At 40.4% G+C, this 14,465-nt stretch overlaps 1 protein-coding gene across 6 annotated transcripts in view; it reads right to left on the reverse strand.

Annotated features, from left to right (window-relative positions):
* The window catches only part of CEP295 (centrosomal protein 295), a 52,740-nt gene that overhangs the window by 13,682 nt on the left and 24,593 nt on the right, over positions 1-14,465 (reverse strand). For 5 of the 6 annotated variants that reach the window (XM_075592515.1, XM_075592514.1, XM_075592512.1 and 2 more), the window contains 12 exons: positions 12,098-12,277; positions 11,424-11,518; positions 10,234-11,332; positions 8,954-9,077; positions 8,141-8,323; positions 6,837-7,079; positions 5,835-5,941; positions 5,320-5,467; positions 3,591-3,821; positions 2,405-2,562; positions 1,976-2,135; positions 396-1,057 (listed from right to left, as the gene is read on the reverse strand). In XM_075592515.1, coding sequence (XP_075448630.1) covers positions 396-1,057; positions 1,976-2,135; positions 2,405-2,562; positions 3,591-3,821; positions 5,320-5,467; positions 5,835-5,941; positions 6,837-7,079; positions 8,141-8,323; positions 8,954-9,077; positions 10,234-11,332; positions 11,424-11,518; positions 12,098-12,277 — 3,390 coding nt within the window. The remainder of the gene's footprint in view (positions 1-395; positions 1,058-1,975; positions 2,136-2,404; positions 2,563-3,590; positions 3,822-5,319; positions 5,468-5,834; positions 5,942-6,836; positions 7,080-8,140; positions 8,324-8,953; positions 9,078-10,233; positions 11,333-11,423; positions 11,519-12,097; positions 12,278-14,465) is intronic. The other variant, XM_075592513.1, reaches the window with a different exon arrangement.

The following is a 14,465-nucleotide window of genomic DNA, read 5'->3' on the forward strand; positions in this document are numbered from 1 at the left end:
GAAGATCCTGCTTCCCAGGACACCCAATATGGCTGACTATTTCGAAAGAGGAAGTGCTGTGGTTTCCTAAACGCCTGCTATAGCAACTCAAGGAAGGTTAATACATTAAGTCTCACTTCGGAGCAGGGACTCCTTGCCTAATGTTACTTTTATGTCTGAGCGCCGATTCTCATTATGTGTAATATTATGTCACATGTATTACTGCTGTGAAGCGCTATATAAAGATATACATATGAGTGAAAAAAGTATGTATAATCTAATACCACACAACCAATTTATTTGGTTTTTAAAAACCACACAGGATATTGAATGAATTGTTGCTATAAGAACAAGCCAACACATAATTATTTTAACTTTGTAAACATGTGTTGCAGTCTCTACTCTTCCTTACTTACCCAGATAGGAATACAACTTGGTAAAGAGCAAGTAGAAGAACTTATTGTAAAAGCAGACAGAGAATTTCGATTCTCAGAGGATCCTGCATGAGAAACATCTGTAAGTATCTCAGACTTCAATGTTAGGTTTGACGATTCCAATACTGCCCCAACTATAGTGCTAGAGTGTGAAGTTTGTCCCAATGGCAATTGGCTTTCAGTTTCCTCATGGCTATAAAGGTCATCAACCATTGTCTTTGTGATCGCCTCCTGGTGAAGTTCTTGGTCCACAAAAGGCAATTCCGCAAAACTGGAGCCCACATTTCTTTGCTCCAGAAAATCAGCAATTGGATGCTCAGACAATGCAGATTCGTTCACTGTAACCTGTGTGGCCATCAGCTCATTACGAGAACCAGTGTCCTCAAGTAAATGTTCCCTTTCAGCCCTTGGAATTTCCGCTGACAACCGAAGGATCGGGGGTCTGGAATTAGCTTCCAACTCATGGGAGTTCACGTGGGAAGGTGCCAAGCCAGGCTTTGTGGGTGTTCTGGCGATAAAGTGGTCTAATCCATAGACCGAGAATTTTGAAGTTGCAGTGTTTGACATAGCATGATCCTGATCGCTCGGGTTTGGTTCATTCAGGGTGCACTCAGGATGAAGGGAGTGAAATGATTCGAAGGAATCTGTTCAGAAAAATTGTAACGGTTAAAGTTTTCTGGAAAACAAACAATCCTTTCACTGTGGGAATCTTGAGGATAATTTAATTTCTCGATTCCCGGAGCTCAGATCAAGTGTAGAAACCTTCACTGTTTCTCAGGTTGCATCGAATGTCATCATTGCTCAGGTGTAAAAGCCACGCAAACTTTCACTCCATTAAGACACGACACACACCAGCACACAGCACACACACACTCAGCCACAACATTCTTACAAGAACTTGCAAATCAAACAGCCATGAGACACGCAAAACACAATATGAGCTCAGTTCAAGTGTAGAATGCATCACTGCATAAAATGCTCATTACAAATAAAGGTACATCATTGCTCATTTTTTTCATTTTAAGCCCTTTGCTGCCAGACACAGAACATGCTAATCTGCAATTAACATGCAATCCCATCTACTCACGATGGCCCAACATTCCGCAGTGGAATACAATGGAGGCTTTAAAAAGTCTCTGCTTCCAAATGTAAACGAGATGGCAGAATTTCCAACATACTGTACAAATGTAATTTTGCCGTATAGAATGCGACATTGTGATTACTTGAAAAGAAAAAAAAGCTAAAAGAGGGGTCACGTAAGGTTCGCAAGACAGACTTTTTTCACTCATGTAAACTAATGCACCATGGAAGCAAAAGGGTTAAAATGCCTTCAGCAGAACATGAGTTAATCATACAGCAGCCCACAACATTCACCCCGATAGTTACCACAGATTTCTCATGCCCCTCCAAACCATTCACAATCACCAGACTATCACAGACTTCTGCACGAGGATTCTGTTTTTACAATTTGTCTCTCAGAAATGTGAACAAATGGCATGCAAATAATGTATTTTTCCTAATGAAACAAATAAAACAAATAAAACGACCCCTTGCATACGTACCCAGCGTCCTACTCTCTTTAACAGATGCTTCTGTTGCCAATGCAACATTTTGGGAATTACTCCAGTTAGGAGAGGACCGCAGACTATTGCTGTTGTCTTGAAAGTAAGAAACACGACTCCTGGGTGAAGACCGCTCTTGGCTGTGTGAATACATTGAGCACTAGCAACAAAGATTTTTAAACCAATTAGTTGTTTTGTATAAGGAAATAAAGCAGCACAAGTATCATATTCACCTCATTTATCATGTAGGAGTAAAGACTATTAGCTTATAGCAGGGATGGGCAATTCCAGTCCTCAAGGGCCATTTTCAACTGAGCCAGTGAGTCACCTGAACTGAAGCAGGAATATCCTAAAAACCTGACCCGTTGGTGGCCCTTGAGGGCTATAGTTTCCCACACCTGGCTTATAGCAATCACAGTCAAGCAATACCTGGCTGAAGTCTTTAATGTCTCGAGAGCTTCCTGTGTTGTCCGATCGTGGATAGGAAGGAGTGGAAATGTTGAAGTCGGGTTTTGGTTCCAAAGTATGAAAAGCAGGAGGAAAGTGCTTATCCTCAGTGGTAGAAATGTCTACTGCAGCAAAAGGAGCTGTAAACAAACAGAACAGAAACATGGCCATTTACTATTAGGTACCAATCCTGTTTCTATCTCTGTTATCAAAAACAAAACAGTAACATGATGTATAGATCTACACACAGGTAAAACACTTACGGTAATGTTTAATTGATCAAATGTTTAATTTTATCCCAATACCAGCATATTTAGTGCTACAAAAGAATGTAATAATGAAGGCACTTCTAGATTTTTGAGGGACCCGTGAGCAGGGTCATTATGTCTAACATTTATTGTAAGCGGACAAAATAGAAAATGCCAATATTCTTTCCAGCCACAGAAATTGATGGAGTATGTGTGCCCAAAAACATACTCGCTATTAAGTAAAAGGACACTTTACCCCTTGCCTGCCAGAAGGGAATGCAAACAAATGAACGTAAAGCCTCACTGACAGCTAAGAGGCCATGACCAAAATACAAATCTGCTGAACCAAAGAAGCATCGCCTAAGAAACACACCACATGGTAAAAATGTGGCGTCGTGGGCCTCAGTTAGGGGTCCGCTTTACTAGTTCTTCTGTGTTCTCTGCTCCATTGCCCTGTAATCCATGGTTGTAACAAACAAAGTCCAAAAAAAGCCCCCTTACTAGAAGTCACAAAGTGAACCTTGGAGCACCCCAATTAGATGTTTGGGCGCTTTTCTCAAAGTATAACGTTCTTATGGCTTTGAACACCAACTGTTGCCATTTATTTCATATCGGTTATATTTAACATGAAACATTAATACATTTCAGTTGGACGCGTTTAATCAGTTTCTGCTTGAGCAAGTACTTTAATGTCATAACTGCAAAGACATTTAAGATTACTTTCACACATCGCTGGCCTTTTAAAAACGATAATTTAATGCGCTAATTCGGGATAGAAGTATCAGTAATGTTTACAGCGCCATACCTTTCAGCGGCCATTCGATTTCACCAATGAAAAGCCTTTTTTGGTTTATATGTTCCCAGGTGCGTTCTGTTTCACACACACAACCCGCAAAGATTCTATGAGATCCCATATTTACCATGAAAGCTCAAGTTTCTTTCCATGGAAGCACCAAGATCTTTGGTATATTTCTCAATGATCTGCTGAATATGGCTACGCTCGGCCTCTGCATGTCGTGGTGACTCTGGACTCCTGGACATTTGCCATCGCATTTGATGCGGAAGCAAATTGGCAGCTACAGGACTCAAGTTGCTATATGCTGCTTCCCCAACGACGGAGTAGTTACATTTCTGAAGATCAGACAAACACTCTAAACACAAAGAAAAGATCATTAGATACATAAGTACACGTGTCGTCTTTCGTGTGTATTTCTGTATTCTGTGTGTATTTGACACGGCAGCTCTCAAATCCAGCTATTTCTAATAGTTCATTACATTTTAATGCAAATTTAGTCACCCAAAAAGGAACCACTGAAGAGGCCCCAAAAGCTCGTGTACAGCATTACTGGTTATATTATTGCTTGTCCAATCAGTGCTGTGGTTACAGGACAAGTGCACACAGACCTGCAGAGAAAGCCATGAGTGGATGATTACCTGACCGTGACCACAGTAAAAGCTGTACAGACCATAGTCGTGCAGAGTTTCTACAACATTAAGTGGGCTTGTTTGGCCACTTTGCATTACGGTGTAACACAGCTTGTGTTTTTGCTTCAGTAAGGATACATGACCATCTAACAATTGAGAGTACCTGTGTTAACCACCGATGCACATTATAGCATGCAAATAGAAAAATGGAAATCAAAAAGAATCTCCCCTATTTGGAGCTTTAAAGCAAGTCTGCTCTGGTCACCTGTTAATGTGTCATTTTTTTACTTTGTGTTCTCTTCCCCTTTCCACTGCCATTTTTATTTGTAAAATCTGGATGCTCCTTTCAGGAAATTTACTGTAAGATTTTGAAATATTAAATGTCGGGGAGGTTAAAATGGAGCGTACAGTGAAGTCCAAGGCTACGCTCAGGGTGCCGGAATCGCTACGTGCGCGCGATCGGGACATTCTCATGTTAGAGAATGAGCTATAGCAAGTTAAATGCTCCTCCTGGCGGCCAAGTTGCACGTTGACGCTGATACAGATTGGAAAGACAAGTGAAATTGTCTTTCAGGCTGCAGTAGCGTGACATCAGCGTCACATGAGCTGTTTCAGCCAATGAGGGCAAACCAGCCCCGTGATGTGTTCGCCACAAACCCCCTCCACCCGCCAAACCCCCCCAATCTCCTGCAGCCCAGTACTAGGATGTTCGCACATTGCTCGGGAGACGGCCGCGAGCAAAAGGGGGGTTAGGGGGTAGGGGAGGTGGGTTAGGGCACGCTCAGGGGCCAAGATGCTAACATTACACGAGTTAAACTCATAGGTACAAAATAGCAGTTTGCAATGTGTTCGTGACCGCCAGCTATGGTGACTTGCAAGCTGAACTGTCCTGTCAATGAAAATGCCCAGAGACTTCATTTGTTAGATTTGCCAGCACCCCCTACAGCCTCAGAAATGGCTCAAGTTCTTATGAGGGCAAAGCTCATGTGTTTCAGGCGATACCTTGAAGTGTAGCGAGGAAACAGATGACAGTTTAATTCTTTAGCTAGGTTAAGTTAATGGAAAGTTACTAATTATTACATAAATGTAGAATGTTTTTTGGGGGATCAAAAAGTAAATTAATTAAATAAATAAAAATGTACTTGGACCTACAATAACTGCTAGGCCACTTGAAGAAAATAATTATTGGTATGACAAGTGAAAATGAAGATGAAAAAAACAGACCTGAGTTAATCGGACTTGAATCTGTCTTCTCGCTGGTTAAAAAGCTGCCAGTTGATATGGTTGTCGTAGACAAGTAGTCATACGATGCTTCTTGTGTATGAGCTTGCGGACTGAATGGCAAATCGTTTTTTACCTGAACTGCTGCACCCTACATATGAAAAGCGAACACAACCATCTTAGAAAACAGTTTTTTGTTTTGCTTAAATTACAAATCTGAACTCCTTCAAGTGTAGAAACGGTCATTGTTTAAATCTGATGAATGTAATCTTAATTCTCATTTACAGAACCATATAGAACATCTTCTCCTTCTCCCCCCCCCCAGATGGGAACAGATCATGCACCAATTATCTGGTGATCAGATTTGGCTAAAAATCACCTCTGGCTTTTTACCTTTTTTTTTTTTTCCCCCAACAAGACTACCTCAGAGAAATAACCCCTTTATCACACCATCACTGATAGATACACGGACAGACAGACAGACAGACAGACAGAGACAGACAGACAGACAGCCTTACCAACCAATCGAATCTCTCCTGAACAGTAGGGCGCACAAGTAATCCTTTTTCAGCATCTGCAGCATAACGAAGAAGACCCTGCTGTACCAAACAATGCTGGGATTGGTCTAAATTGGGAAAAACAATAACTGAAATTAAACCGAGTGAGGTGATACCACCTGCCAACATCCGGGAAATATTCATTAGGTACAATTAAACGATTTAAAAAAGTAAACAAAACAAGATCCGTTTTATGCCTGTGCATCCCATCTGTGTGTTGCACTCCATGCCAGAGCATTGTATAAAATGTTGCTCAATTTACACTGTACAACAAGATTACCGATATTCAGGATCTTTACAGATACACTATAGTGTAAGTGATTCCCTAAAGGAGATACAGATCTATAATTCCCCCACTATAGCTCATCTTCGTTAAAATTTGTTTTCACAAAATCTCAGAAGAAACTGAATGCGATATGCAGACTTTGTTCCATATGAAACAAATGATTTAAAAAAAAACTTGACTTTTTGGTAGCATTAATCCCAGAGAAATGCATACAGCCATTAAAAACGGTGCGGTCATAAAACAGACATAAGGTATCTTACAGCGCTGCAAAGCATGTTATGGCTTAGCACCATCCAGTAAATATGGCCAATAATGACAAATCTCATGAAGCAGTGTCTGAAGTAATCAACAACAAATTAAGTATCTTTGATGTACATCAGGACAGTTGAGCATTGCACTTAATACCTTGCAGTTTTATAGGTCTTAAAATATCTATTCTTGCCCATAATCCAAAGCATATACATTTAAATAGAAAGCATTCCAACCGCATTTGTCATGATCGCTCTTCATTCCCTTTAATGAATGTGTCTATTTATAGAGTGACTTTCCACAATGCATACATGCTTGCAAGAAAACAGCCTAAATATACAGTGATTGGATTTGGCATATGAAGTAGAGCTTAGTGTTCTGTGTATGTCAGCCATACAATGTATGTTTGTCAAATGCAATGCCATTACCCGTGGTACCCAGGTCATGTGATGTGGTGGCTTCTAGAGTCAGGGCCTCTCTCCAAGATATTCTACCAGCCCGGCTCCTGAGACTGGTTGTGCTTTCATTTGAGTTCTGGTCTTTGCCACTAGTCGATATTCTGGATAGATCCAGGTCACGGTGAGAAGAGTCGCTGCTGCTGTTCATTCTACTATTTTCTGGATCATAATCAGTTGGCACAAAATATTTCTCTTCGGTGCCGTCCTTAGAACCTAAAAAAAAGTTTGAGTAAATTAACTACGGTTACCTAGAGAAATAGAAGGACACTGTACAATGTAAATAACCGCGTGCTCAAGCAAACAAGAAACAAAAGTGTGCAAATTGTGCAGCATTAAGCACTTTTGCCCAAAATCAGACACATTGACCAGGAATCCTCTGTACGTCCAAAAGGTTTAATTCTATGAGTTTGTTATATTAGAGGACGACGACTACATATATAGAATTATTTTGACCAAATTACTAATTAATGATGGGGGTGAATTATGGACTGGAGATATACTGTAGAACACCATTTCCAAAATGGTTGTCAAGTATCAGGAGACACATGGTGGTGTTCGAAATATTAATATTATCCTGGAAAGGTTTGTATATGCTATAGCCTGAAGTTTAGGAAATAATGGTTTATCCCTGACTGTTTTTCTCTTAAGTTTTCTTCTTTTCCTAGTTAGTAATTATACATGGAGTGGGTATACATACATCTAATTATATTATAACTTTGGTGAAGTAAAGATTGAAAATCACAGCCACTTATGTCAGAGTGGCAGCTGAAAATTAAAAAAAAAAAAAAGTTTTAAAAAAATGTAACTTTTTGAAAAACAAATGACAAAACAAAAAGCAAAAAACATAGACCTATCCGCTTATTTTCCCAGTGTAAAGGGGACTAAACATAGCACAGCCATTAGTTTTCCCCCATTAAATATCATTTTTATAAGGTGATATCAATGGTTTAAATTCTACAGGAAAGAACACAAAGGCCCATTTGTTTAGTTTCACAGATACTAAACCTGCAGATATTTGGCCCAATCCCATTTGTGGATTGAAAATGAATAAAATGTTGTGTTAATCCATAACTAGGTTTCTGCATAAATAAACTGCCTCGCTTAAAGCATTTTAGCCAGTTGTAGTCGACTGTACCTAGCAAGCACCTTTTAATTAAACAAAACAGCTTCAGAAACAAAACAAACCAGATGTCTTATCCCACATATAATGTGACTATTGCTTTAGCGACTATAGCGATCCACCAGCAAATAGCAGAGTGACAGGGACTTTGTACCTGACCGGCTGTCACTGTTCTCCACTATTCCTGTGCTAGAACGTCTGCCGTTGGTTGGCGTCTCCACTTCCTGAATAGCGCTCAGCTCATGTTGTTCCAACAAGGGACCCAATTTTGTTTTTGTAACCGGTGGCTTGGAAGGCTTCCATCGCTGCTCTCTTCCAGGAACGGTTAGCTCACTGCCTATTCAGAACAAACATTTTCATAAGATACCAAAGCCCCAACCACTCCTAAACAAATATTAATAGTCTTTTTTTAACTTGAAAGGCAGATTGTTAGAGAGGATGCATGAGTTGCCTGGTCGGAAATTCTGCGATGGTTGGATCAGGAAGACCATCTCTGTATCCCACGTTTCCTGCTCCTTGGGCCTTTCGGTGAGTAATTAGTTTTAATAAAGCCTGTCTACGCTATTACAAAAAGGTAAACTGCTGTGTGCAATGCAGCACTTTATAGGGAGAATATTAGGTTCAGCACATATAAATACATGCCCAAATATGAAATGCTAATGAACACATGCTCCTAAAACGATTGAGCATAGTTATAGACATGGTCACAGAATATGGAAGAGTTTTCTTTTCTTATTTGCCGTTAACTCCACATAACACTTAGTTATGGTACAGTAAGTCCTAGGGACTCCCCTGTATCGAACGAATGGCTTGCTTTTAACCGGTTACTGCATTTGATTTCTTTACCTCAACTGCAAGTTGCGCATATTTCCATAAATATGTATTGCGTTCCCTAGAAAACACCTGAACAAAATCCCAAACGATGACTGGTTTCCATCTTATTTTTTTCATGCATCTTTCTACTTACCGATTCCTAGCCCGGTGTCTTCATGGCTATTGCTTTCCAGTGCTTTCAGCAGAGCAGACATGAGCTGAAAACGCTCATTCTTGGGAATCTGACAGAAGTCTGCGGGCAGTGTTCCTTCTCCTGACTTTGGAAAGAAGAAAGTCAACTTACAGAACCTCAAACTACATGAAAAATAATGTTCATGTTTTGCATATAAATACATAAAGAGTAGAAACACGGTATAAGGAGGCATGAACAGAAAAAAGTATCTTGCATGAGACAGTAGATTAAGGGCCACGTCTTGAATGGCAAGGTGAAGAGATTATTGCGCTGAAGCCCCAGAGTCAGAAAATTAACATTTTTATTTGAATGAAATATAGAATATAAAACTACACATCACTTAACGTAGCAGGTCCTATTGCAGTGGGTCCCGGGAACTGGGCCACGTTAAACTTCAGTTCCCGGGACTCCTTGGTTCCCAAGATACTTACCGGGAAAAGTGGTTTCCGGTTACTTTCCGGTATCTAAATCTCCCGGGTCACGCGAGCAAATGTGAAGCAGACAGATGATATGGCAGCTTCCTATTGGCCAGAGTAACGCAGGAGATTTAAAATGGCGCCACTTTTCTCAGTATGTATTTTGGGAACCGTGGGATCACCGGAGCTGAAATTAACGTGGTTCAACTACAGAGACCCCTTGCACCCCATGTGTAAATTAAAAAAAAAAAAAAAAGTTTCAAATATAACTGCTCTTTTACAAGCCGTACGTACAACCACATTTATTCAGATGCTTAATACATTGTCAAACTGCAACACAATTAAAATATTAAAGATCTGATTAACAGAATTTCACAAGCAAGAGCCTAAATTCCAAACAGCACAACATGATTTAATGGGATATACATTTTTTTTATGGTTACAGGCTACTGACTATCTCATAGCTTTTTTGCAGAAAAATAATGGTATAAATCCCAATGTTGCAGATATTTGGTCCACTTTATAAGGCATTTAGGAAAATATGGCTCTGCATGAATATTTCCCTGGTATTGAAAAGTACTGGATCGTGTAACAATAAAGTATGATAGGATAGAAAAGGTATAGGTGAAGTAGATATGGGGTTTTAATGGGAAAGCTTTCATTGCATTAATAGTTCTCTTTAAATTCATGGAGCATTTGCTTTACTACAACCTGTTAAAAGAAACTAATGGACACACGCCTACATTAAAACGAGTTACCAGAGCCCTAAGCTGTGTAAGGCAGACGGGTAAGGATTCCGGATAACTAATTGTACTAGAACATTACCTCTTTAGTACCAAGAAAATGTTCCAATGACTCCTGATGATTCCGCATCTGTTCCTCCAACTCCTTCTGCTTCTGTAGGAGATGTTCTTCCTGAATTCTTTGCTTGGACATTAAACTCTCCCTTTGTTGGTCTAACTGCAATTGCATTTCCCTCAACTGATTCTGCTGGGCTTGAACCTCAGCCGTGGAGAACAGTCTCTCCCGAAATTCAACGACATTGGAAAAGTCTGCAAATGGGCGATTGTCCTCTCTCTTTGCATGCAGTTCCTGAATTGCCAGGGGCCCACTATGCTCAGGAGCAAGCACTGAATCCATTTGTGGTTGACCAAAAGTCAGTGCTGAAGGAAGCGGATGGAAAATCTCAGTAGCTGCATCATGTATACTTAGCATGGACACGGAGGACTGCTTTTCTGGAATGGTAAAAGCATGCTGTGGCCCAACACTTCCTGCTTGAGGAATTTGATTTTCTGTTGCTATGCTAAAGTTCATCACCTGTGGATGCCTTCCTTCACAGGAATCTGTTTGCTGCACAGTTACTGTGCTGTTCAGAAAATGATCAGCATTCAAAGGGCCCTTTTCACTTTCTGTAAATCTACGTGGCCAGGCAGGTGGTTGTCCTACGGTGATTACCGAGAGGTCTTTTGAAGATGATGGAATGAATACAGCCACCCCCTGAGAGGTAGACAAATTCCTTGCATTTGGCTGTCCAAATTCAGTAGATTTGGTTATTGGTGCAGACAAAAATGGATTAAGTGGTACACTTTGTAAGAACTCTTGTCCTGCGTGTGAAACGGGTGCCGACAATGATGGAGCAGACATGGGTCTTGCCACTTCCACATTACCATTAGGTTTCTCTGTCAGAGACGATAATCTGACATTTAAATTTGAAGGATTGGTATTATCCTCATGTGGTGATTTGGGTGTTGTAGGAAACTTTTCGGATGTATGCGCTTTAAGAATTGGCTTTAAATTTCTATTTGTTTGGTTCCCGGCAGGTGGTCCTACATGGGATGAAGATAAATTTGGGTACCGTTTCTTCAGTAATAACTGGTATTCTTCTAAGCGTTTTCTTGCTTCGTCTACCGATTGCTTATGTTGTCTAAATTGAAACAAAGAAAAAGGACGTGACCTATATTGTCAAGGAACAACCTGTAAAGAAAGCAAACTTTAAATGCCTCTTCGAACAATACCTATTTTGCTGCAAGAGACGTTGCTGATAATCCCGAATCATCTGAAGGTGTTGATTGTCCGTGGAACAGCTCTCCGAAACTGGCGTAACCAAGTCCTGTTGTGTGATTTAACACAAAGTAGACAGATATGGGATTGTGACAATGTAGGGATATTCTAATTTCTCTAGAGGCGATATATACTGCTCAGCAGTATTTAGAGTAATAGAGTGGTGGTGCTCAAATTGTACCAAAGAGGGTGCATGGGTGCTACCTACGCAAAGGAAATTGTCATTAGCTCCCCTTTCAGTGCCTATATCTGTCACAAACCAACCATAAATAATTCAATTCTGTTCTTTCACTTATTGGGCACAGACATACAATACTGTGTTCTACTTTTTGTTCCCTTTTTCCACATCACCTGTGCTACCGGAGAGCAGGAACTATTCACAAAATACATGTGACTGCAAATTAATAGTCATCAACGATTGAAACGATTGAAACTGAAGCGCTTTACCAGGGTTTACATTGTACTAGGAGAGTCTGTACCATACAATACAATGATGTGCACTGTAAACACTATGTAACAGCAAAAATAATAATCCTTACACAAAGTTATCAAGTCAACTACTATGTTTTGAGAGAAGACAATGCTACCAAAAGGTGCAGGATAGAGTTACTTGAGAGCAAACACTCACCACAGGTTCAGGCTCTTCCTCCTGTGGACATGAATGAGCCTGGGCTTCCAGTTCTTCTCTCTTCGCTTCTTGCATTTGAAGTTTAACTTTTAAGAATTCAGCCTCTAAGCTCAGTCTCTGCTCTTCTAGTTTCTTCAGCAAATCCAGCTGTTCTCGTTTTTGCTGCTCTATATTCTCCAACTGTACAAAAAGGGTGCACGGTTACACTATGATTAAAACATAGCAGACATGGGACATTTCAAGTTAGGGTAGACAAAAATATAATACATAGGAGCCAGCATTTTGTTAGGCGCAAGGAGTGGGAGGTGGGACAGGTCAGTCATCACAATACAGGCACCAGGGGAGAAATTTTAGGCGCCTGGACAACTAAGATTTTTCCATCCCTGGGTATGTATATAGACTACTGTATAAAACACAAGCAGTTGTGCATGTGCTTCCACAGACCACCCCGTGCTAATCTTTTAATGCCAGATCTTGTAAAGGTGGGAACCCATATAACCAACAGTTTGTTGGTCTCAACAAAAAAAGGTTTCACAAGCAGCAAAAATACTCAATTGGTATGTTATGCTGCATACACATGGGTTTATTATCTTTTTTTAACTTAATATTTAATTAAAGTTTTACAGTTAAGAAAAAAAATACAGAATGGGGAGGAGAGGGAATGGGGGGTATGAAAATCCAAACTGTGGACAAATTAAGCAGGGGGAGGGGACATTGATTTGCATTGACATACATTTGTAGGTCACATTGAATTCAATTATATACCAGTTTTGTTAAGCAATCCTGTTTACAGTCTAATAATATGGGAACAGAGGTCTTGCAATTTAATCTCTAAAAAGTGGTGTAAATGGGACTTAAACTTTCCTCTCACCTAGAGAATCAACAAGTGCTGATTAAGACCAGGGATATCGGTATAAGATGTCCAGAGTTGCTAGACCTTCTGAAACTTTGCACAAGGGTAGGGCTGTTCACCAGGCACGTAATTTTTTCCATCTGGCAAATGTACCAGATTTTATTACGGATGCTGGCTTTTGTCGGAATCTCATTTTGTTTCCATAGTCGCTATCCCTATTCTGGTCACTGTCGCCGTGTTGGATATTAGCTTTGTTTCAGCACTTGATTGATCTTTAAGGAGGAGTCTCCTCAAGAGTTGCAACCAAGGATTCAGTGGGATTTCTATTTGTAGCATCCTTTGAATCCACTAGTTTTCTCCCATAGCTGTGCTATCTTCAGGCAGGATCACCACATATGAATAAAGGAGGCTAGACCTCCACAACCTTTGAGGCAGAGAGGGGAGTAACCCAGGACAATCCATAATAAACCTCAATGGAGTGAGATACCACCTCATCAGAATCTTATAGGCATTCTTTTATAGAACTACAAATTGAGCTCTTAGCTATAGCTTCAAAAATGTCCCCCCAGTCCTCTCTAGCTCCTCGTTGAGGTCCAATTCCTACTGAGACATATTTTGGTCTATTATCTGACTCAATCTACAGAGACAAAAAATATCCATATAACTGGGAGATTAGTTTCTGTTTACCGGATTTTCCCAGACAATCTTTCAAATTCAGTTAGTTGGGAGAGAATGGCACCTCAAGAGTTAACGGCTCTTAATTGTAAAAAAAAAAAAAAAAGAATTCGTTATTTGGGATCTGTTTTTCTTTGAGGAAATAGTCAAACTGCCTTGGGCTAGAATCTCCATTTAGGTCCCGCTAAACTCGATCCAAGGTCTCTTCTATTGGGAACTTCCGCCCTCAGCCGTGACGCGATAGCGGAAGTGACGCGACGGCTGTGACACACGCGGAAGAGAATCCTGGATACTGTGAAGCTGCCTACACCTGCACCACCACACAACGAGCTGCGGTTCTCTCCTCCACCTGATTTTTACATGGCGAATGTGAGTGTAATATACTCGTGTTATTTGTTTGATTAATACAATATTGGAATAGTATGCACTATTGTGGCTTTTCTTCTTATCCATACATATCCGTGCCTTGAGGGATTTCCCTGCTACCATTCAAAGGGCTCCAGTCAGAGAGAGAAGGATCTCTGACATGTGATATCTTCTGCGATCTATGTGAGTTCTATACTATAGATTACACCTATCTGCACAGTGTTTACCATCTGCACTATATATGTTATTCTCTTTTGCATATTTTGCTACACCTGCCTGCGCTCCTCCTCATCTCCAAGAAACAATCTACCCTTCTGGGACCCGGAACTGTCCCATCAGAGGAAGTTGAGCTGCTCTTTACACTTATTTATTTTTCACTATTGGTGTTATATTGTGTGATATTAGTTGTATTCCCAACAACATTATTGGTTCACTTGGGAGCGCCCAATCCACTTCCCCACCCATCCCCTTCAC

The sequence above is a fragment of the Ascaphus truei genome, chromosome 3, assembly GCF_040206685.1.
Source record: "Ascaphus truei isolate aAscTru1 chromosome 3, aAscTru1.hap1, whole genome shotgun sequence".
Classification (NCBI taxonomy): domain Eukaryota; kingdom Metazoa; phylum Chordata; class Amphibia; order Anura; family Ascaphidae; genus Ascaphus; species Ascaphus truei.